Source organism: Phasianus colchicus, chromosome 28 (genome assembly GCF_987193195.1).
Source record: "Phasianus colchicus chromosome 28, bPhaCol1.hap1.1, whole genome shotgun sequence".
Taxonomy (NCBI): Eukaryota; Metazoa; Chordata; class Aves; order Galliformes; family Phasianidae; genus Phasianus; species Phasianus colchicus.
Window position 1 is genome coordinate 3,898,817 of NC_143463.1, and position 22,972 is coordinate 3,921,788.

At 63.7% G+C, this 22,972-nt stretch overlaps 2 protein-coding genes across 2 annotated transcripts; both read left to right on the forward strand.

Moving 5' to 3' along the window:
* Nucleotides 1-254: 254 nt before the first annotated feature.
* Nucleotides 255-8,985, forward strand: CCDC124 (coiled-coil domain containing 124). Its single transcript, XM_031604136.2, has 5 exons — nucleotides 255-389; nucleotides 938-1,109; nucleotides 6,580-6,766; nucleotides 7,082-7,196; nucleotides 7,556-8,985. Exons 2-5 carry the CDS (start codon nucleotides 951-953, stop codon nucleotides 7,758-7,760), a joined length of 666 nt encoding a protein of 221 aa, XP_031459996.1. The 5' UTR covers nucleotides 255-389; nucleotides 938-950; the 3' UTR covers nucleotides 7,761-8,985.
* On the forward strand, nucleotides 8,212-22,305 carry KCNN1 (potassium calcium-activated channel subfamily N member 1). The gene is made up of 13 exons (XM_090125831.1): nucleotides 8,212-8,244; nucleotides 8,690-8,933; nucleotides 9,173-9,418; nucleotides 11,505-11,933; nucleotides 16,937-17,058; nucleotides 17,918-18,301; nucleotides 18,388-18,483; nucleotides 18,579-18,997; nucleotides 20,454-20,595; nucleotides 20,667-20,777; nucleotides 20,861-20,988; nucleotides 21,617-21,686; nucleotides 21,803-22,305. The coding sequence occupies exons 1-13, from the start codon at nucleotides 8,212-8,214 to the stop codon at nucleotides 22,073-22,075; spliced, it is 2,697 nt and encodes an 898-aa protein (XP_089981957.1). The 3' UTR covers nucleotides 22,076-22,305.
* The last annotated feature ends 667 nt before the right edge of the window (nucleotides 22,306-22,972 follow it).

The following is a 22,972-nucleotide window of genomic DNA, read 5'->3' on the forward strand; positions in this document are numbered from 1 at the left end:
TAGGCCCCGCCCTGATTGGGCGACAGCGCCCGATAGGCCACGCCCACATCGCCACGCCCCCCTCCGCCGCCATCTTTGGGTGTTGGCACCGCGCCGCCATCTTTGTGCCGGGCACGAGGGTGACCGGAGCGGTGGGAGACGAGCGGCTTTCTCGCGATTCGCTCCGCGACGTGCGAGCGGGGATGAGGATGCCGTTACGGATACGGGCTGCATCCCTTTCACCACCGTTCCTCCGCTGCTCTCCCGGAGCTGCGAGCGTGCCGTGCCCTCAACAAAGATGGCGGCGGGAGCGCTGCGATGCCGCGGGCGTCGCTTCCCCTCACCCGGCGGGACGCGCCGCGCGGAGTGATGACGCACAAAGCGCGCGACGGGCGGAGCGGCGGAGCCGGGTAAGAACGGGACGGGCGGGATCGGGGCGGCTGGGAGCTCGGGAGGGGGTCGGGATGAACACGGCGATGAGATCCGGCCCGAAGCGCTGCGCCGCCCTCATCGCCGTTAAAAATGAAGCTTTCAATTCCAAGAAGCGGTTGGCTGAGGTTGGGGGGGGGGGCCGGCCTCCCGGCTGCGTTTGGTTGGCGTTGCGCCTGCGGGCCGTGGCCTCGCGGGGCCTTTCGTCCGTGAGGCGGGCGGTGCTGCCGCTGTGTGACCCCTCGTACGGCTCCGCGGGCGGCTGGGACCCCCAACGGCGCTGCACGGGGGGCGGGGGCTGCCGGGGGAGCCGCTGCTGGGGGCGGGGGGGTTGGCGGTGCTGAGCCGCTGCTGCCACGGCGGAGATCTGCCAGCGCCGAGATGTGGGAGCGGCAGGCTGAGCTCCCCTCTGAGCTGTGGGGCTGTGATCGCAAAGCTCTGAGTCTGGGCTCCATCCCTGCTTGCATCCCTGCGATCCCGAGGGCCTGGCGGGGATCTGAGGCTCTTTGCTTGCTTGTTTTCTTTGCAGAGCACCGTGAGTGATGCCCAAGAAGTTCCAAGGGGAGAACACCAAGTCGGCTGCTGCCCGTGCAAGGAAGGCTGAGGCAAAGGCAGCAGCCGATGCCAAGAGGCAGCAGGAGCTGGAAGATGCCTACTGGAAGGATGACGACAAACACGTGATGAGGAAGGAGCAGAGGAAGGTGAGTGGCTGTCAGGCTGCTCCTGAAGGAAAAGGGTCACTTCTGGTCCTCTGTCACAAAGCTGTGGCTCTGCACACGTCGCCCTGCACTCAGCTCTGGGGCAGAGCAGCCAATGTGAGCAGCTCCTCTGGGAGCTAAAAGAGTGGAGTGTGGGGGTGAGTGTGAGCTGGATGTGTGATTGAGGAATTCACTGGTTGCAGAACCACCTCCTGAAGGGAGGGAATCAAAGCTGCCTTATAGGAACCGTGGAGTTAAGGAAATGCTCAGGAACTCTGCTGTAGGGGTTGATTTTCTTATTTGTGTTGCTTTTTTTTTTTTTTTTTTTTATGACCGGGCAGATCTTTAGCTTTTTGTTTCTTTTCTTTGGATTCCATTCTTAATTTTTCCTTCTACAAAAAGAAATTCAAGAAATCAACAGGCTTTAATACACCCCCACTTTTTTCCTGCCCAGCTCAGTGTGCCACATCTCACAGTTATCTCTCAAAAATAAGATTCTCCCTGCTTTGCTCTTAGCAGCTCACTCCACTCAGTGCACATCTACCTCAAAAACCAGAGGAGTTCATCAGAGCTCATTTGCAGTTATTTGGTTTGCAGTGTTATCCTGCCTCAGCATGAGACAAACTTCTGGTTGTGCCCATTTTTCTGGAAGTGATTCTTAAGGGCAACTTATCTGCCTCTTCTGAAGCAATTTGTTTGCCATTTCCCTGTCTAGAAAGGGTTCTACTGGAGGTACAAATGGAATTTATGGGGTTACTGATTTTGTGCTGCTCTGTTTGGCACTGACTGAGCTCTGTGTGCTGACTTTGGGCAGGCAGGAGGCCAATGTATCCCCATGACCCCGAGGCTGTGAATTCCCCCCCTGATATGTGTCCTGACATTTGGAATTTGGAGTCCTGCGTGCTGTTCCTCAGCACAATCCTGTAATGCTGCTTAATTACTTCCTGGAACAAGGTCTTATTATTGCACTGCTTAAGGTTTTTGGGTTTTTTTTGCCAGCAGTGACCTACTTTACTGCTCTTCCAAAACAGCCTCCTGCAGGAAAGGGGCATGGGAACCTCAGCAAGGGCACCTGGGCTGTTAGCTCCAAAATTTGGGTCCAGCTCACAGCCTCACACAAGGCTCTAGGGAACTCAGCACTGTGGTTTCCCCTCAACGCTGCTCTGCAAGCACAGAATTTGTTAGAGGGAGAGGAGATTACTCAACAGGTGCTGATTCTATCCTGGATTTGGGACGTCCTAGAGGAATTCAGCCTATTGGGAGCATCTTCCTGCTGGGTCTGACTTCTACCAGAATGCTGTCTGAGTGCATTTCCTTCCCAGGAACCTCCTGGCAACCCGTGGCTCAATGCAGCAGCAGTCTGCTCGGTGGGGAGCTGCCCTGTCAGAAGGGCTCCGGTTTTGCTGGTGTTGCTGGCATGGAAATTGCCCTGCTGGCTGCTGCCGCACCGTCAGTGTGTTGCTCCCGGTTACAGCATGCAGAACCACGTCCTTGCATCTCACAGCTCTCCTGCCTTCTCACAGCCCTCCTGCCTTCCCGCAGCTCTCCAGGTGATGGCAGTAACACGTTAACAGCAGCTCTGTGTCGTGAGCGGGTGGGCATGGCTGCAAGCCTTGGGCCATCGCCCAGCAGGACACGTGTGCAGAACAAACCTCCTTTCATCCCTTCCTCGCCCCGTGGATGGGCCTCTGAGCAGTAAATGAGAACCCAGCGTGCATTTTTTTTGCTGGGGGATTCATTGGCTCTGCGTGGTGCTTTTGAGGTTTCTTTAAACCCCTGAGAGCAGCCGTCGTGGCTGATCCCTGCTGACGGGGGATGACACTCATTTGGTGGCTCCGTGATGCATGAAGGAACATCTGAGCTCAGCCACCAGCCTGCCATGTGTGAGCCTCCTCTGGCACTGCAGCACGAGGCACAGCTTGCCATCCTCCCTCGAGAGCTCTGGCTGAAAGCACAGAATCTCCATGCTCCCTGCTGAAAGACACAGGTTTTCTCCCCAGGGAGCTGTTTCCCCATGAATGTGCAGGTATCTCAGTCTCTGCCCATCTTCATATGCAGTTCGGCTGCGGTTCAGAGCACACAGCTCCCAGTCTGCACCTTTCCCTCTCTCCATACAATTAACTAAAGTGTGTCTGCTGGTGGAACGGCTGCAGACGTGTCCTGAGCGAAGCTGCAGGCGGGCTTGGAAGGGTGACAAGGCATTAAAAGCACCGAGGTGTTACGGGAAGAGGGCTGGTGGTGGATCTGCCAAGGGCAGAGGTCTCGCTGCAGGGCTTGCACTTTGCTCTCTGGCTGCAGTCCCTGCTGGGAAGGTGCAGTTCCCATCTCCTTCCCCAGCTCCTGCTGTCTGTCTGTCTGTCTGCAGGGGAGGCAGCCCTTCTTTCTGTTCAGGCTGCCTTCTGGCTGTGCTGTGCTTGCTGAGCTCCCTGCTGCTGGTTGCCAGCTGCCTGCCAGCCCTCACCACCTTCCTGCTCATCCAGCATCCTTGGCATCGTCCTGCGGGCCAGCAGTGACTGTGTCTCTGATTCAGTGCAGAATTACTCAGCTGTGAGCAGTGGGTCTTACTCAGATGACATGTGAAACGGGTGAAGTGCCTGCTGTCCCTCCTGGGAGGGTGGCTGTGCGGTGCCAACTTGGCAAAGCTGCAATCCTGTGGTTTAAATGAGAAACACAGGGGCAGAGAGAGAACAGAGTGAGCACCTGATGGCGAGTGCTGGCATTCAGACCCCAGAACCAACGTCCTTTTGCTCCAGCATCACTACAGGATTTGTGTGGGACCTGAGGAAGGCAGGGGGTGACCCCCATCTCCAAGCTCTGCTGTGCAGCAGGCAGCCTGCAGAGCGGTGGGACGTGCTGCACGCTGGGTTTGCTTCTCTCTCTTTGCAGCTCCCTCGTTTCTCTGCATCACTTTGCCTTTCTGCCATGCCAGAAGCTTGGCCAGGCTGGCAGCAGGCTCTCCGCCTTCCTCGGGGCTGCATGCTAAGAGGTTGATTGGGAGCACTGCTGCTTCTATTGACCGCTTGCTCCCAAAGCCACGTGCGTGGGACCTTGTTCTCCTCCTGTCTCGCAGGTGGGGAACTGTTCTGAAAGCTAATGAATTTCTCCTTGCTCAGACAATTCAGTTCGAGGCTGGAAACCAGCATTTTAACATGCAAATCCTCGGGAGCAGAATTGTCCACTTCAATCTCGCCCACTGCTCCCCCCGGTGCCCCGCGGAGCGCAGCAGTGTTGAGGGAGGAAACTGTTCATTTCTCCTCCAGTTTTCTAATAGCTCTGCTCTACGTTTCGCTTACGCAAATGCAAGCTGCCCTCTCATCAGGACGTTTAAGGTGACTCATAAAGGATTAGCTTGCTTTGGCCCAACCTGGGAAAGGTTTTGGGATCAGAGATGTCCATCGCGTGTGGAGCATCGCCTGCGGGCGCAGCGGGAGCCAAGGAGTGGAAGGTCCTCCAGGGAAACCTGAGCATGCAGAGTTTGCATGGCCTGTGACAAATTAGTGGCAGTGCTGCCTTGTTTGCTTTCCACAAATAGCAACTCGATGGCAAATGCCAGAGCAGGGAGCAGCATCTCCCAGCAGCAGGAGGGGGGAGAGGAGCGGCAGGACGAGCTCTGCACCCTGCTCCAGTCTGATTGCCCTTTGTGAAGTGGCTGTGTCCTCTTTGGGGAGTTTTGTTGGGAAGGGGCTGGCAGCAGTGGAGCGTCGTCCCCAAATTTCTGTGCTGTCAGACGTGCTGTCATCCCATCCCAATCCCACATCCCAGGCTGTGTGAGTGATTGCTGGGCTGCCTGCCTCGAATGATGGCTCTCCTCTGTAATAAGCAGGGGTAAAAGACAAGCTCCTCCAACTATAAATACCATTTCTGTTCTGAAACGTCTTGCTGCCCTCCCTTAGATCGGCAGCACTTGTTTCTCCTCCTTCTTTGCCTCCTGAATTATGCAAACCACAGCCTGTCCTACAGCCCAGCACCTGGTGGCCCTGCTCAGCCACACCTGTGTTGGAATGGGACACAGCCAGGGGACGTTTCCTTGCACAAGCTGATGTCCTGGGCAAGTTGCCCACATCCTGTCACAGTTCTGCTTCTCCTGCGTGTGCTTTGCATGGAATGGAGTGGCTGCAAGGTAGGCAGAGCTCTCGCAGACTGCACTGCAGGTTTGTCCTTGGGGACACAGGCAGTCCTCCCCCTGCTGTGACACAATCCCTGCCTGGGGGGAGGCCAGCAGCCCCCTGATCAGGGGGGTCCATTTGTGTCCTTGATCTTTACTAGAAAAAGAGGAGGCTACCCAGAAAGACTCGGGTAGAGAAAACCAGTGTCATAACTGAGCTTGCACTCTGAAATCCTGCACGGTCGGGTTGCCAGGGCATTGTGCCTCCAGGCATTGGCACTGTGTGTTTAATGACCGGGAGTCTGCAGGCAGCCAACTGCAATAAAAGCTTTGTGCCCATAATGGCTTCGTTCCCATCCTTGGCCAGAGCCCCGGTGAGGCTTCCCCATCTCAGCCTGGGGTGAAGGTCTGCTCCTCACGGGTCTGGGATGCAGCAGCCCCAGGGCATGGTTTGATTCAGCATCCGAACGCTTTGATTCTGCCTTGTGATGGGTTTTTCTTTAAACTCTTGAGCTGTGGAGCGACTTAATGTTGGTTTTTTGTGTTTTTTTTTTTTCCTTGCCTGGTGAAGTCTCAAGCTCCAGCCTCGTGATGTGCCTCGTTCTGCCTCTGAGCTTTGACACAGCGCCGAGCACAGCTGATTGCAGAGCTGCTGTGCAGCTGCCTGGAGTCAACCCTCCTGCCTAATGCTCAGTCACTCTTGTGCCATCCCTGTGAATAATGGATGACACCCATAATTAAGTGTCCGCATAACTAACCTAAATACAAAACGCTTTGCAGCACGTGACCCTGACCTACACAGAGATGGTGGTTGTTGTTGCATTTGGGTTGGGGTTTGGTTTTTTTTTTCCATTAGGGAGGGGGGGAATCGATGCGATGTGCTGAAAGCTGCTGTGGGCCTTTTGCATGGTCTTGACGTGCTCTTCAGTGGCCCTTGGAGGGCAAAGTGGCTCTTGAACTCCCCGTGGAGTGCTTAAAATCAACACAAGAGCCGTGTTGCTGGCTGGGTTCTGCCTCACCCCTGCCCTGCCTGCGTGGAAGAATGCAAGCCAGACCCGAGGACCCGAGCAGCCTCTCCACACACTTGTCTACAAAACAACTGCTGAACTTTCAACCTCCAACCACTTATTAGAATTAAAGTGGAGAACTTAGTGTGATTGTTAGCAGCCCTGGCTGCTGCCCCGTGCTCCTTCTGGGCTGATTGTGGCTTGCTGGCGTGCTGTTGGAGATGGGGCAGGTCCTGCTGGGGACCCCCCGTGTCTCTTATAGGGGGAGAGCAGTGCTCTGTTAGTTGTAGAAGAGAGGCCTGTTGCCATCTAAGGGATGCTGTCCTGCTCCTGTAAGGGACATTTGGTGACTCTGTTCCAGGAGGAGAGGGAGAAGCGGCGGCTGGAGCAGCTGGAGCGCAAGAAGGAGCTGCAGCGCCTGCTGGAAGAGGAGGACTCCAAGCTGAAGGGGAAATCACCTAAACAAGCAACACCAGGCAAAGTCACCAGGGCCCAGATTGAGGAGACCATCAGGAAAGACCAGCAGCAGAAGGAGAATGCAGACACAGGTTGGTGGGAGCACAGAAAGGCCCCGAGGAAAGTGAGGACACAGGAGGGGGGTGAGGTGCTTGGAAAGGAGGAGCTGCAGGCAGCTTTGCTGTATCTGCCCAGCATTCATGTGGGGGGAAAGGAAACCTCCTGCCTCCTTAAGATGGAGAAGCAGGGCTGCAAAGTGGGCACTCGTACTTCCCAAGGCTGTGCAGTGGGGCTGAGTTTTCTCTGCGCTTTCCTCAGTGCTTTGGAAAAGGCTGTGCCTCTCCTGAGGACGTTAACAGCGAGGATTTGAGGTTAACAACTCTTCCTTTTTCCCCTTCCCTGTGCAGTGGAGAAGGAGAAGACTCACTTGGAGGTCCCCTTGGAGGAGAACATCAACAGACGGGTCCTGGAGGAAGGGACAGTGGAGGCCAGGACGATCGAGGATGCCATTGCCGTGCTCAGGTAGCCGCCCTTATTGTGATGGTGCTGTTCTTTGAGCTTTTGCTTTCCTTACAAGCAATTGCTGCAGACATTCCCTCTCCCAGACCTGGCATTCCAGAGAACCTGTCTGAACTTTTTACGCTGTGCTTGCAGCTTTCTGCCTTAACAATGAGAGCAAACTCTGCTGCCTTAAACGAGCCCTGACGTTCTGCGGAGTGTTTAAAGTGAGAAAGGGGGAAGTGTCGTGGGGTTTTGTGCTTTATCACCAGAGCTCCTCTGTGCTCACTTGGTTACGCTGACAGGGGATCAGAGCCGGGCGAGCGGCGCTGCCTGCTGGGAGGTGTTTTTGATTCGTGTCTGTGTGAATTCCCTCCCACCAGCGTTGCCAATGATGTGGACCGACATCCCGAGCGCCGGATGAAAGCCGCCTTCACGGCTTTTGAAGAGGTCAATCTGCCACGCCTGAAGCAAGAGAACCCCAACATGCGCCTGTCCCAGCTCAAGCAGCTCCTCAAGAAGGAGTGGATGAAGTCTCCAGAAAACCCCATGAACCAGAGGCACAAAGCTTACAACAGCCAGAAGTAGAATCAGAGCTGATCATCCCCCACGGACGGCGGGGCTGCAGCCCGCAGGCTTTGCTCGGGTGAAGCAGGAGGCACGAGGAACCTCCTCTCCTTTGTTTCCCTTCCCCACTCCCTCCTTCTGTCTCTCCCTGTTGTCGGATTTAAGACCAGCACGAGGCCACAGCCCACTCCAGCACCCCGCTGTCCCCGTGTGCTCACTCCCCTGTGCAGCTGGTGCAGATCCATAGGGACGCTAACACTGCTGTGTGCTTCTGAGTTCGGTTGGTGTCTCACAGAGAGCTACTAATGTGCTTCCCAGCCCTCGCTGTGGGGTGCCCACCTGCTGCCCCCTGTAAGGTGGGGGTCCCACGCTGCCCACACTTGGACCTGACCCACATTCATCCCCATCTCAGCCACGCTTGTGCCGCGCTCTGCTCTGCCAGGTGAATTCTTGCAGATATCCTGAGACCACCATGAGGAAGGCGCTGGTCCTCCTGTTGGTATTGGTACTGGGGTGTCCCCGAAGAGATCTCATGCTGTGATCACTGCTGGTGCTGCCTGTGGCCCCGTTCCTTTCCTCCCACCCAGCACTGCAGATGAACCCCGATGGGGACGTGGGCTCCATCAGCGCTGTGTTGTGGGGAAGAGCGAGCTGAATTCTGCCTAAAAGGGGCTCAGGAAAGAGAGCAGCGTGCCGTGGTCCTGCCCTGCCTGCATGGGACACGAATGCCAGACTGTGACTTTCCTGGTGGGCTCTCCTGGGGGATCTCAGAGCCTCATGCAGGGCCAGGAGTGCTGCAGGGGATGCTGCACCCTGAGAGCCGCCCCACGAAGGGGAGCTGCTGCTTTTCCAACTGCTAACGCCCCAGCCTCACAACAAGGATGTGCCCTGCAGCCCACAGAAGGGGCCATGAAACCCCAGAGCCCCTCACAGCCTCGCTGCCCCCCCAGGCTGTGTGCAGCACCCAGTGCAAGGCAGAGGAGAAGGCGCTGAGCTCCTTTGATGGCTGTGGCAGCACCGAGGCACGAATCCTGCACCTTGCTGGGAGCAAGCAGCCGGTGTTCCTCTTCCCCCCACCCTCTCCCCCACCCTTCCCTTTCACATCTCCCATCTCCTTTGTAATTTTTAAGCCCCCCACACGGCAGCAGCTCCATCCTCTGGGTGCTGACCCGGCCTCTGAGCTCCGTTTCCTCCGTACTGAGCAGGCGGTGCCCCCCAACCCCCCCCCTCCCCCCTTCTATGAGAAGTTTGTTGTGTTTGAATTCAATTAAAAAGCAAAAAAAAAAGAACCCAAACTCCTGCTGGTTTGTGGGAGAGCTCGGGGCGTGGGGCTGGGGGCTGGCTGGTTCCTGCTGCGCTCTCAGGGCTGGGATTGGGGGTGGATGGGTGTGTGTGTGTGTGGGGGGGGGATGCTTCCACCCTCTGGCCCCCAGCACAGCCCTCACCACCCCGCATCCGTGCTGGGAAGCGGAGGGAACGGCACCGTCAGCCTTTGTGGGGCCGCAACCTCCTGCCGGGGGTAGAACGGTTCTTCCCAGCGCCCCACCGGCCCCGGTTCGGCCCCTTTTCCCCGCATCGGTGCCGGTTACGCACCGTGGGATCGAGGCGGAGGGGCTCCCCCAGCCCCATTCCCGCTGGAAGCCGCTCCCGAAGCTGCGCTGCGTTCCGGCAGAGCCGAGGTGAGACCCCCCCCCCCCCCCCCCCGCACACACACACACACACCCCGCTCCTTCTGCCCCCTCCCCGCAACCCGGGGGGGCTTTGCGCTCCTCCGCCTCTCCGCGGTGCAGAAGAGCGCACACGTGAGTGCCGCCTCCCCGCTTCTTTCCCCCCCTTTCCGACCCCCCCACCCTCACATCCCCATGTCCCAGAATTGGGGGGGGGGCTGGCGGTGCCCCTTCCCAATCCCCCCCCCCTTCCTTCCACCCCTCCCTGCACGGCGGTGGGGCCGTGTGCACTGCGGGGCTCCGAGCAGCGCTGCCTCCTTCCTCCTTCCTCCTCCTCCTCCTCTTCTGCAGCGCGGGGCTGTGGTCGCGAAATGCCCCCCCCCCCCCTCCCCCCGAACACTGCGGTGCGATGGAGACCCGGGTTTGGAGAGGAAGGGTGGGGAGGGGGCGAAGGGGGGTGCACCCATCTTGCTGCAGGGATCCCCCCATTGCCGGGGGAGGGGGAAAAAGGTGACCGCTCCCCTCGCAGAAGTGGGGTTAAAGGGGGGAACGACGGGACCCCCCCTCGTCTCAGGGATCCCCATTGCAGCCGGGATTACCGGGAATCCCCCCCCGCCCCGATCACAAGATGGATGCGCTGAGAGCCACAACGGGGGAACCCCCCCCATCACGCCCCCCCCCCTCGGTGCAGGGCGGCGGTTCCTCCCCCCCCCCTCATTGAAGCGGGTTCCCGCAGCGGGGGGGCGGCGGAGCGCAGAGGGGAGGGATTCCCCGCCCCGCCCCCCCTCAGGGATTCCCCCTCCCTTTTTGCATCCCCCCACCTCCACCCCGCAGCGAATTGGCGGGGAGGGGTGAAGGGGGGAGGAGGGGAGAGGGGGGGGGGAGGAATCGTTGCTGCCATGGCAACGAGCGCTGCGCTGCGGGGGGGGGGAACCCGCGGAGGGGAAAATACGGTCATGTGGCCGCGGGATCCTCGCAGTGCGCGCAGCCGCGCAAGGCTGGCACCGGGCATCCCCCCCCCCAACCCCCCCCCCCGGACCTCCCCCGCACCGGGCATCCCCCTGCAACCCCCCACCCCCCCGCACCGGGCATCCCCCCCACGCATGGCGCCCACGCGCTGCGCAATGCTCTGCACCACCTCCTCTCCCCCCCTCCCCTCTCCTCCCCGTACTGTGCGCGGCCCCCCCCCCAAGCCTTCATGAGACCCCCCCTCCCCTGCGCCACGCGCCGCCCCTGCACCACGCACCCCCCCGCGCGCTGCAGCACGGAGCCGGGCGCGCGCCCCTATGCCCCCCCAGCTCCCCCCTTGCACACCGCACGTGCACACCCTGTGCTGCTCCACGTGCCGCCGTTGCACACCTCTTTGCACGCATCTCCTCCCCCCCCTCCCGCAACACACAACGCACCCCCCGAACCCCCACACTGTGCACTCACCGCCCCGCACCCCTCGCCGTGTTCTTCCCCCCTCCCCCCCCCCCCAAATCGCCCCCCTTCCATGCTTTGTTTCACGCGCACCCACAGTCACCGCGTGCAAAGCCGCGCCTTGCACACCCGCCCCGAGCCTGACAAAGGGAGCGGGGCTGCCCCGCACAGCCCGGGCTCGGCATCGCCCTACGGAGCCCCGGGGACCCCCACCCCCCCCGTGCTCCTCTGCACTCCTGGACCCCCCCGGCACCGGGGATTCCCTCTGTTCCTTGGACTCCCCAATGTTCTGGGGGCATTCCTCACTCCTGGGGACCCCCCGGCATTGGGATCCCTCTGAGTCGTGGGGACCCTCCTGCATTCCTGGGGACCCCACTGCATTCCTGGACAACCCCCCGACTTTGGGGATCCCCTGATTCCTGCCTCCCCCCAGCACTGGGGATGTTCTTTACTGCTGGGGAAACCCTTGGCACCGGGGACCCCCTTTGTTCCGGATCCCCTCTGAAACCGTGGATCCATCGGTGTTTGTGCCTCCCACCCCCCACCCCTCCCCGGGCACTGGGGGTACACCGGGCATCGGGAGACCCCCTATTTCCTCGGCACCCTTTGGCATTTGGGATCCCTCCCGGCTCCCAGTGACGAGCAGAGGGACCCCCAGGGATCGTTCCGCCCTAAGGGAAGGGGATCACCGAGGGGTCCCCGCACCTCCAGCCTGGCGGTGCCCGCAGCGGGGTGGGGTGGAGCCGCGGGGGGAGGGGTGTGGGGGGTGTGTGGGGAGGGGGGCGGGGGTGGGCGCTTTCCCCGTCCCCATATCGGCGACGCGGGGACACCTCGGGAGGTTCGTTTCAGCCGCAGACAATAGCGGCGGTGCGCGGGAGCGCGCGTCTGCGCGTGGGAGAGGGATCGCGACGTCGCACCGCACCGCTCCGCACCGCACCGCACCGCCCCGCGCTGGGGCCGCCGAGGGGACACAGCGGAGACCCCCCCCGGTCCCCCCCGACCCCCCCGCAACCCGCGCTCCCCGCAGCACCGGCACGTGCCCGCCCCGGGTCATGGTCACCGCCGGTGGTACACGAGGGGAGAGGAGGTGGGGGTCTGCCCGCAGGTGGGTGCAGCGCGGGGCGTGGGGGGAAAGGGGGATACCACTCTTCGGGGACCCCCCGCGTCCGGGATCCCCCCCCGTTCCTCGGTACCCACTGGCGCTGGGGATTCCCCCCCCGCGCTCCCGGGGACGTGTGAGCCCTCGGGGACCCTCCGGCACCTCGGGGGGCACAGGGAGCCTTCTGGTTCCTGGGGACCCCCACCAGCTCCTGGGGCTGCGCAGCGCTGGGGACTCCCCCCCCTTCGCGGGGACTCCCCCGGGGACCCCCCGGCAGAGGGGAAGCCCCCGCTGATGGGAATCCCCCGGCTCCCGGGAACGAGGGGCAGTAGAGGATGCCCCGGGCTGGCACTGATCGGTGGGGAGGGGGCGGCGACGCCTTGGGGGGCTGTTCCGAGGGCACCCCGCTGCCAGGCTCTGTGGATTGGGGGGAGTGCAGCACGTTCTGCCCCCTCCCCCCCCCCCGCTCTCTCTCGCACTGTGCATCACCGAATTACGGTGAGGGGGGGTCCGCATTTGGGCAGCCGCAGGAGGGGGGAGGGGGGGGGCGCGGAAGGCGCGAACAATGAGGATGCGACGGGAGTGACTGTGCCCGGCTAAAAATATCCTCCCCACCACCGCCGCCAGCGCGGCCTCAAGGTCACCACCCGCCTGGTGGGGCCGGGGGTGGCGCGGGGGTGTGGGGCGGGGAAGCCCCCGGCCCCCCCTCGTGCTGCCGCTCCCTCCCAGAGGCGCCCGCGGCTCCGACACAGAGCAGCCCCCGCGCCCCCGCCGCGTCCCCGCGTCCTCGTCCCCATCCTGCGGGGCTGTGGCAGGTGAGAGGGGGGGTTGGGGGGCTGCTTTTACACACGGAGCTGGGAGGGAACCCCGGGATGGGTTCCCCCAGCCGTGGCCCGGCTCCCGTTGGAGCATCCCCGTGTCCCGGTGGCGGTGGTGACGCGGGGACGGTGCGGTGCTCCGGGTGGGTTTGCTGCTCGTGGCGAAGCCTCCCTCGGGTGTCTGTGCGTGGGGACGTGCGGGGACCGAAGCCACCGGGATGCAAAGGTGACAGGGAAGGGTGGGGGAAGGGGGGACGCCCCGGGGCTCCCCGCTGCGGGGTGCCGTGCTGTGACGGCGGTGCCGGTTCGGGGGGCGGTGAGGGCGGTGGGGTCGGACGCGGGGTCGCGGTGTCCCCCGCCGTGTTCCGGTGGTGTCCCCGGGGCCGTGCGCCGTGTTTGCCATCTCAAAGTCCGGGGTCAGCGCACGGGGCCCCGCTGTGATCTCTGCGCTGCGCTTTTCACCCATCGAGGCCGCGGGTGGGTGGGCGGCGGGGTGCTCCCCCAGCCCCTCTCTGCCCTTCCCCGTGACCTTGGGTCCCTGCGCACGGGGTGGGGGGCGAGGGGGCACCTCCCCACAACCGGGCGCCGACGCTCCGCGAAGGGGCTGGAGGGGCTCGGGGTTCCCCCACCCCTCGAGGGCAGCGGGGACGGCCGGGCACCCCCAGTCCCCCCCCGGGCAGGGGGTCCGCGCTCGCCCCGTTGGGGGCAGCCATGCATGGCGGCTTTGTCCTGCGGCTGAGCCGAGCGGCGAGGGGGGGGCGGCGGGCGCAGCCGGCGCGGTGCCTTTGTCTGGGGACGGCGGTGGTGGCGGTGGAGGGGAGCGGGGACCCCGGGCACCCACCGCGATTGGCACAGGTAGGGCATCCCCGCCGCTGCGGTGCCCGTACCCCGGTACGGGGGGGCTGAGGGGGTCCTGGGGTGGGGGTGGGAGGTGCCACCCTCGTGGGGGCCCTGCGGTGGGGATGGTGGGGTGGCAACGTTGGGTGCCCATCGGCTGTGGGAGGGTTGGGGACGTGGTCTCTGTTGGGTCGGGGAAGACAGGGGGGATCTCCCCAGCCCTGGGGAAGCCGCAGCTGGTGCCGTCCCTGCTGTCCCTGCTGTCCCCGTGTCCCTGTTGTCCCCCAGGCCCCGATCCAGCCCTGGCCCCAGATCCTCTGGCTGCAGGAGGGTTTCCCTCTGCTTTCCTCTTGGGGAGACCCCGGGACATCCCCCATTCCAGGGGATTCCCCACATGGCAGCTCTGCCCGGGGTGGTGTGAGTGTCCCTGTGTGTCCCCACGGGTGCCAACCGCCCGCCTTTCTCCATGCACCTCCAGACCCACAGATATCCTCACCCCCTTCTGCCATCCCCACGGGTTCTGCATGGGACAGAACCCTTCCAAATCTGGGCTCTGCACTCGGGGGGGTGCCCATGGGGCAGTAGTACTGGCACTGGGGGGGGTCCCACCATGGCACTGTCTCAGCCCATCTTGTGCTGATGGCTCCACCAGCTCAGAGGTCCCAGCTCTACAGCCCTGAACCAATCTCAGCTCCCCTCATGATGCCCAGTGGCCTTAAACCAGTCTCAGCCCCCCCACGCTGCCCCCCATGCAGTGTGTGGGGCCGGGGGCTCCTGCTGACACCAGCAGATGCTCTCCAGTCTGGGCCATATGGACCCAGCAGGGCGTCCCTGGGACGTGATGACTGCAGGAGTGGGGCTGCGAGGACAGCCTCAGCGCCCCAAATTCCTGCCTCTCCCCCTCCCTACCCCCCCCTCATCCCCGTGATTCCCAGGCAGAAATTAGGGAGCGGGTAATAAATAAATCACCACCCGGAGCCTTTCGGCCGCCCGCCTCTATTTTTAGCTGCACCCTCCTCTGCAGTTGCTCACAAGCAGCAGCGCTGCTCGGGGGCATGGGGGGGAGTGGGGTCCCACTGCCACCAGTGGGGATGCACTGGGGACAGGACGGACCCCCGGGCACAGGGTTGTGCTGCAACCCGACTGGGGGGCACCAACAGCTTGGGGAGGGGGCTGCAGGAGGTGATAACACATCTGTGTCCCGGCTGAGGCCCCCTCTGGGATGCGCTCATCCCCTTCTTCACTGTCCCCATCGTGAGGATGAGGAGGAGTCCCCATGGCCCCCCTGGGAGGGAGGGGGCAGCAGGGCTGGGTGAAGCCATTGTGGCTCAGCGCAGCCTCTGCAGGCCCAAAGCGTGGCCCCTTCCGTCCCAGCAAATCCCCCCCCCTCCACCCCACCTTCCTGCAGGCTGTGCCCAGGACCCCCATCCATTCTGGTATCACATAGGGACCCCCCTCCCCATCCTCTCCTGCCCCCCAGACGCCTGATCTGAAGGCTGTGGGATCTCCGTGCCCCCATAGGATCAGAGCCCCTCTTCTTGGCGTGAGGCTGAGGTGGGTCCCAGCCCCCAGCGCTCCCCCCTGGGGGGGGGGGTCACCCCAGTGGCACTGCAGCACTGGGGGTCTGCAGCCACACAGGGGACCGGGGACACACAGGGCCACCGCTCAAGGACATCCACAGCCGTCACCTGCAGCCAAAGCAGGGGACGGCGGTGTCCCCATCCCCATCCCCACGCTGTGGCTGTGGGACAGGGACATGCTCAGCACCCACATCCCTGAGCATCCCCATGGGATGCACTGCTATGGGGACAGGGATACAAAAAGGGTCACCCCGCTCTGGGTTCCAGCTTTCTATCGGCCCCAGCGTCTCCCCCACGGATGGATCCCACTGGTGTCTGACAGGAAGGATTTAATGAGGCCTCTTTGCACCGCCGTCAATGTGAGCTGTGAGCGGCACAACCACAGCGTCTGATGGTTCCTGAAATATTGCCCAGGATCCATCCTGGAGGACCCCAGGGGAGAACCCTGACCCCTCTGAGGAGCCTCCAAAACCCTGCAGAACCCCCTGCTGCCTCTCACCCCCCCACCCCCACCCCCATCTCCTCCCGACCGAATATTAAAAGGAAATCGGAGCTCATTTCCTGGCTGTAAATTTGGCAGAATGGAGAGAAAATGATCTGGACCTGGAGGGGAGCCAGGGCCCCGCACAGCAGCTGCACCCCGAGCCCAGCACCCCGTGGGCAGCCACAAGACAGTGCTGCAGTGTGACCCTGTAGGGGGGGGGGGGGGAGGGGGTCCCCATGTCACTGCACTGCGGTTGGGGGGCCCGAAATGCGGGGAGCTGCATCCTCCTGTAGGGAAAAGAGGGGTCCTCTTGGGTTCCCCTTGAGATCTCCATGCTGAGGCCATTGCCCTGGGGAGGGGGGGGGCTGCGGTGCTGGATGCAGCGGGGATGGGGGTTGCCATGGGTGGGTGTTTGTGCTGTGTAGCACAGGGGGTGTCGGTACAAACGGTGCAGTGTTGGTGCAATGGGGACCATTTATTCAGCGGGGCCGTTTGCACAGTGGGGCAGAGGGGCTGTCGGTGCAATCGAAAGGTTGGTGCAGCGGAGCAGCTGGCGCGCATTTGGGGGCTGCCTGTGCAGTGGGGCTGTTTGTGCAACGGCCCATTTGGATGCAATTGAGGCGTTCGTGCAATGGAGCAGTTGGTGCAGTGGGGTTGTTGGAGCAGCGGGGATGGTTGTGCAGTAGGGATGGTTGTGCAGTAGGGAGGGTTGTGCAATAGGGATGGTTGTGCATCGGTGGTGCTGTTGGTGCGACGGAGGTGTTCGTGCAGTGGAGCAGTTGGCGCAGCGGGGAGCTTCGAGGTGCACAATGCTTGTGCAACGGGGCTGTTTGTGCAACGGGGCTGTTTGCACACAGGGCCATGTGTGTGGTGGGATCAGTGCTGGCTCTGCAGCCGGGCTGGGGAAGCCACGTTGCTCTGTTCTCCCCCCCCCCCGGTGCACACAGCAGTGAGGGCCCTGCAGTGAGGTTGGGTGGTGGGGGGCTCTGCCTGCAGCCCCAGCACAGGGCTGAGACCCCCCTTCCCACCCCCATGCCCTCCCCTGCTTTCCTCCTTTCTGGGTGATAAAAAACGACAGCCAGAAAAACAGACATCCGGAAAACAGACAGACATCCAAAAATCACAGCAGCGCTCCCAGATCCCGCCTGGGCCGCAGCTGATGAGGGGATGGGGGGGGGGGGGGCACCCACAGCAGGGTGGGGCAGAGCTCCAAGGGGATGCGGGGGCTCTGGGGGTCCCCCACAATACCCCCATCTACCCCCACTTAACACCACCTCTCATCCCTGCCAGGCGTGGAGGGAAGCCCATGGCACCCGGCCCCCCGGACCCCCCCCCTTCCCAGCCTCAGCCCTGCTGTCCTGGCTCATAGCACCCCAAAGTCTCGCCCAAGCAGTTCTGGGGAGCACGAGCAGGTATGGGGTGTGGGGGGGGTGGGAGGGCAGGTTGGGGTGCAGGGGGGGCACGGAGGGGGGGGAGAGAGCGGGTTTGGGGGTGTGGAGGGGGGTGCGTGGGAATGGTGGGGGTGGGGTTTGGGGTGGAGGTGAGCCGTGTGAATGGGGGGTGCATAGGGGGTGCGTGGGATTGTTACAAGGGGGGGCTGCGGGTGTGTGACGGAGTGGGGGGGTGATGGGGGCTGTGATGGAGGGGGGGTGCGTGGGGAAATGGGGGGAGCAGGGGGTGATGGGGGCGCGTTGTGAAATGGGGGAGGTGGGGTCGGGGGGGGGGGCAGAGAGTGGGGGGGTCTCCGGGCTTTCTGGGGGGCGGGGGGGGGAGTTGCGCCTGGGGGCGGAGCCGGAGGCGAAGGGGCGTGGCCAAGGGGGCGTGGCCAAGGGGGCGCGTCGCGGGGGCGGTGCCGCTTTCCGCCAATCAGCGGCGCCGCTCGGCTCGCCCCGCCCCTCCAGCGCTCCGCTCCCTCCGCCGCGCGCTCCCGGGGCCGAGTGGGGCTGCGGCTGCGGCGGGTCCGGCTCCGGTACTGCGGGTCCGGCTCCGGTACTGCGGGTCCGCTCCGCTCCCGGCCCGGCGGCAGGTAGCGGGAGGGAGCGGGTCGGAGCCGGAACCGAGAAACCCGCTCCGACGGCTGCGGGCGGCCCCGGGACCGGCGGGTACCGCGGAGAGGCACCGGCACCGGACGCGGGACGGCGTGGCGGGCGCGGGGGAGGGGGGGGGTGCCGGGAACAACCGGGGGCGGCGTCGCGGGGAGCGGTGCCACGTGCGGGGCGGGCGGTGACCCGCAGCCGGGGGGGGGTAAAACTAACGGGGCCGTTCTCGCAGGTGCCCCCCGCCCCGCCGAGCCATGCGGCATCGCCCGGCCCCCCGCCCGCCGCAGCCATGAGCGGCCCCCGCCGCAACGGGGGGGTCCCGAGCGCCTCGCCCCGCAGCCCCCCCCCGTTAGAGGCCCAGAGCCCAGCGCTGCGGCCCCGCCGCGCCCCCGGCCTCGAGGTGGTGGTGCAGCCCCCGGCCCCCCCAGGGAGGGGCGATGCGGCCGAGGGGCGGGGGGGGCCGCGGCGGAACCAGAACATCGGCTACAAACTGGGCCACCGGCGCGCCCTGTTCGAGAAGCGCAAACGGCTCAGCGACTACGCGCTCATCTTCGGGATGTTCGGCATCGTGGTGATGGTCACCGAGACGGAGCTCTCCTGGGGGGTCTACACCAAGGTGGGGGGGGTGGGGTGGGATTGGGGGTGGGGTGGGGGGGGATCGGCTGAGCCCCGTGGTGCTCATCCCGCCCACTCCCTGTGCAGGAGTCCTCGTACTCGTTTGCACTGAAATGCCTTATCAGCCTCTCCACCGTCATCCTGCTGGGGCTCATCGTCATGTACCACGCCAGGGAGATCCAGGTGAGAGGGGGGGTCTGGGTGTATTTGGGGGAGGGGGGCACACGCATTGAGGTCCCGTTGCCCCCCGTTCCACCGACCCCCATCCCGCTCTGCAGCTCTTTATGGTGGACAACGGGGCGGACGATTGGCGCATCGCCATGACCTACGAGCGCATCTTCTTCATCGCTCTGGAGCTGCTGGTCTGCGCCATCCATCCCATCCCCGGGCAGTATCTGTTCACTTGGACGGCACGTTTAGCCTTCACTTACGCCGCTTCTGTGGCCGACGCCGACGTGGACATCATCCTGTCCATCCCCATGTTCCTTCGGCTCTACCTGATTGGGCGCGTCATGCTGCTGCACAGCAAGCTCTTCACCGACGCCTCGTCGCGCAGCATCGGAGCCCTCAACAAGATCAACTTCAACACCCGCTTTGTCATGAAGACCCTCATGACCATCTGCCCCGGCACCGTGCTGTTGGTCTTTAGCATCTCCTCCTGGATCATCGCCGCCTGGACCGTCCGTGTCTGCGAGAGGTGGGCGCGGGGCGGGGGGCTCAATGGGGATGGTGGAAGGAGGATGGGGTGGGGGGCACACGGATGGGGCGCAGCTGAGGATGCGTGGTGCCAAACTGTGAGGAGAAGTGGTCTTTGGGACCCACGGGTCTCCCCGTGCCCGGGGTCAGAGGGATGGAGCTTCGCAGTGGGGAGGGGGCCGTCCCCCATCGGGTGCTGCGAGACCCATCTGTGCGCCTGGGGTTGGGGAGCAGTAGGTGTCCCGAGGTGGGGATGTGGCACGCGCTCCCCGGCTGCGCCCCCCCCCCCCAACCCCACCCCATCCCCCCCATGCTCGCCCCCCCTCCCTGGCCGCCGCTCGCCCCGGGAGCGCGCATTAACTGCTCTTGTTTTCCCTCTCTGACCGCTCTGCTGCTCGCAGGGACAAACTGTGAGTCACCCCAGGAACGACAGCCGCGTCCTGCACGGGACGGCCCCCCCCCCCCCCCCCCTTCCTCCCCACCCCCGGGCTTGTGCTACCCAGAATTTAGGATTAGCTGCAGCTGGCGAGTTGTGGGGGCTGCGGGAGGGGGCACTGGGGCCAGAGCACAGATCCCACAGAGCTGGAAAGGGTTCGGAGCCCTTTTCCACTTGGAACCTCAGCAGCTGCTCTCTGCCCTCTCCGTGCCCCCCTCCCTCCCACTGCGGTGCCCAGGGCTGGTTGGGGGGTCACGCTCTGCCCCACTGCAGGGCTGTGTGTGCTGCAGGACCCCTTGCAGAGTTTCTGGTTTTGTTCCCAGAGCGATGAAGGGAGCAGAGCCAAAGCAGCTGGGAAGGGCACATCGGGTCCCTTCTGTCCCCAGCGTGGAGCTGGAGCACCTCCAGGGGGGTTCAGTTCTTTGGTGCACACGGATTGGGCAACGGAGGAGCCCTGGGGATGCTCCTGGGGTGCAGGACAGGCGGGAAGAAGGGGAAGGAGAGCAGTGAGGGGAAACGGGGAGCACTGCAGCACCCAGGACATCACTGTGGGGCACAGCCCCGGCACTGGTGGCACTTTGGGGACTGATCTTTCCGTGCACCTTGATGCCATCTGCCCCTGGCTATGGCACCCCATGGTGTCACTCCATAGCATCACCTCTTGGCATCACCACACCGCATCCCTCGGTTCCAGCTGAGGTTCCAAGCCCAAACTTTGCAGGCTGCACCCGGGGTTGGGGGCGGGTGAAGGGATGCAGCAATCCTAAATTCCTCGCCGCACGCTTGAGCTCACCCCGGCTTGCTGCTGTCAGCCCTTCCCTTCCCCACTTCTATCATCCTGCTGCTTCCTGCATGTCCCTGCTGCCCAGTTGGCCCCACAGCACTGCGCTGTTGTGCGGCCTCAGGGCTGAGCTGGATCTCTGGTGCTTCTTGGGGACCCCCCCCACCTCCCCAACCCCCCTGGGGAAGTCACCAAACGCTGCGTGGCACCACGCTGATGGCTGCGCTCGGCCCCGCGCAGGTACCACGACAAGCAGGAGGTGACCAGCAACTTCCTGGGGGCCATGTGGCTCATCTCCATCACCTTCCTCTCCATCGGCTACGGGGACATGGTGCCGCACACCTACTGTGGGAAGGGGGTCTGTCTGCTCACCGGCATCATGGTGAGCATGGGGCTGGGGGGTGGTGGGCTGCGCTGGTGCCAATGCTGGTCCCTCACCATGCTGTGCTGCAGGGTGCCGGCTGCACGGCTCTGGTCGTCGCCGTGGTTGCCAGAAAGCTAGAGCTCACCAAAGCAGAGAAACACGTGCACAACTTCATGATGGATACGCAGCTAACAAAGCGGGTAAGGGCCCCCCGTGGCCCCATCCCCATGCGTCTCTCCTCCATCCGCTCCCCACCCCATCCACGACCTCTTCTTCCCTCCAGGTGAAAAATGCTGCTGCCAACGTACTCAGGGAAACGTGGCTCATCTACAAACACACCAAGCTGGTGAAGAAGATCGACCATGCCAAAGTTCGGAAACACCAGCGTAAGTTCCTCCAAGCCATCCATCAGTAAGTGCCAAACCTTTACCTGCTTCCTACGCGGCGCTCGCTCGGCCGTGCCACCGCCGTGCCACCACCAGCCTGGTGGCTGGAACGTCCCCTGCCTCTGGGCCCTGTTTGTGCCAACCCTGCCCCACTTGCTCCTGTCCCCTGGGCTGGATCCGACCTTCCCCCATGCCCTGTCCCATGCGGGGGGTGCATTCTGGGGAGGTGGCACTGGGGATGGTGTGGGGTGCCCTGTGAACGCACCCGCTGTCTGGCTTCACGCGGTGCCTCCTGCTTTTTGGGGATTGGGGCTGTGGGAGGGGGGGGGGAATAGGGGGTGCTGCTGTGGTCCCCATGCGCTCTCGGTGTTGGTATTAAACCCGCTGTTGTGTTCTGTCTCTGTTCTGCCCCCTCCCTGCAGAGCTCAGAAGTAAGTGTGCCTGTCTCCCTCGTACCCATCCGTGTGCATGGTGCCGTGCTGCCAAACGGGGAGGGGGGATGGGGTGACAGTTTGGGGACATCCCTGGGAGTCTCAGGGTCGCGTGGAATCTCGGAGCCCCCCATGCACGGGGTGGGGGCTCCGTTGGCTGCATGCTGGGGGCCGGGGGACCCCGTGGGGCAACGCTGACCCCCACTCACCTTTCTCCCACAGGCTGAGGAGCGTGAAGATGGAGCAGCGCAAGCTGAACGACCAGGCCAACACGTTGGTGGACCTGGCCAAGGTGAGCGCCGCCGGGGAGGGGGGCTCAGCCCAGGGTGCACACATGGCACGGGGCCGCGTGGGTAACCATCACCTATCTGACCCCCCCAAATCCAACCTTGGGCCATCCACCTTCAGACCCAGAACATCATGTACGACATGGTCTCGGAGCTGCAGGAGCGCAACGAGGACCTGGAGAAGCGCATCAGTGCGCTGGAGGGGAAGCTGGAGGCGCTGGGGCTGAGCCTGCTGGCGCTGCCGGCGCTCGTCAGCCAAGCCATCGGGCAGCAGCAGCGTGAGCTGTTGGGGAGCTGGGCCCCCCGTCTCTGCCCCGCCACCGCCCCCTGCACCCCCGCCCGCCGCCGTCGCTCCCCCTCCACAGCCCCCCACAGCTCCTCGGACAGTGGGTGACCGTGGGGGTGGGAGGGATGGGCCGGGGTCCCTTATGTCTGGCCATCGTGTGGCTGATTTCAGTAGCTTTGTTCTGTAAAGCCCTCTATAAACTTCCTGCGTTCACTGTGCTGGCGTGAGGCTGGAGCCCCCCCCTCCCCCCCCCACCTCTCCATGTTCCTATTCGGGTGGTCCCGTGTCCCCCCCGGACCCCGGGAGAGATTTGGGGGGTGGAACAGAAGAGCAGCCCCGGGGGGGGGGGGGGGGGGCCTGGCAAAGGGGAGAAAGGGGTGGTGGAACAGAGCGGGAGCCCTGAGGTTTGGGGGGGTCTGGGGGCAGTGGCCCAGATGTAGGGTGGGTGGGGGTCCAGGATGGGGTCAGGGTGGTGGGGAGCAGGAGGGCTGGGGGCTGTGTGGGGTGGGGGCAGCCTCCCCGTGGCAAGAGCAGGGCCGAGCCCTGGGACTGAGGTCTGGGGGTCTGGGCTCGGCCACGCCGCAGCCTTGGTGAAGTCACGTCACCACTCTGTGCCTCAGTTTCCCCCATCTGTAAAATGGGGGTGTGGGGGGCGGGGGGGTGGGTGGGTAGGGGCAACGATACCGACCATTGTCAAGTGCTGTGAGATTCCTGGATGCAATACTCAAGCAGCCCCTGTGTGGTGCGGGGGCAAAGCTGCTCCATGGGGCCCTGTGCTGGGACCCCCGGGGGTCGTGCCCCCCCTTGAGCCGGACCCTCGGTATGGGGAGGGCCGGGGGGGGGGCGGGGGGGGGCAGGCTGAGGCACACATTAAAGGAGGTTGAACTGGACATGTCACTCTGTGCTCGTGGCAGTGGGACTGGTGCTGGGGGGGGCGATGGGATGGGATGGGGCCCTTAAGGGGTCGGAGGGTCTTTGCAGATCCCAGGTGCTGAGATTCATGGC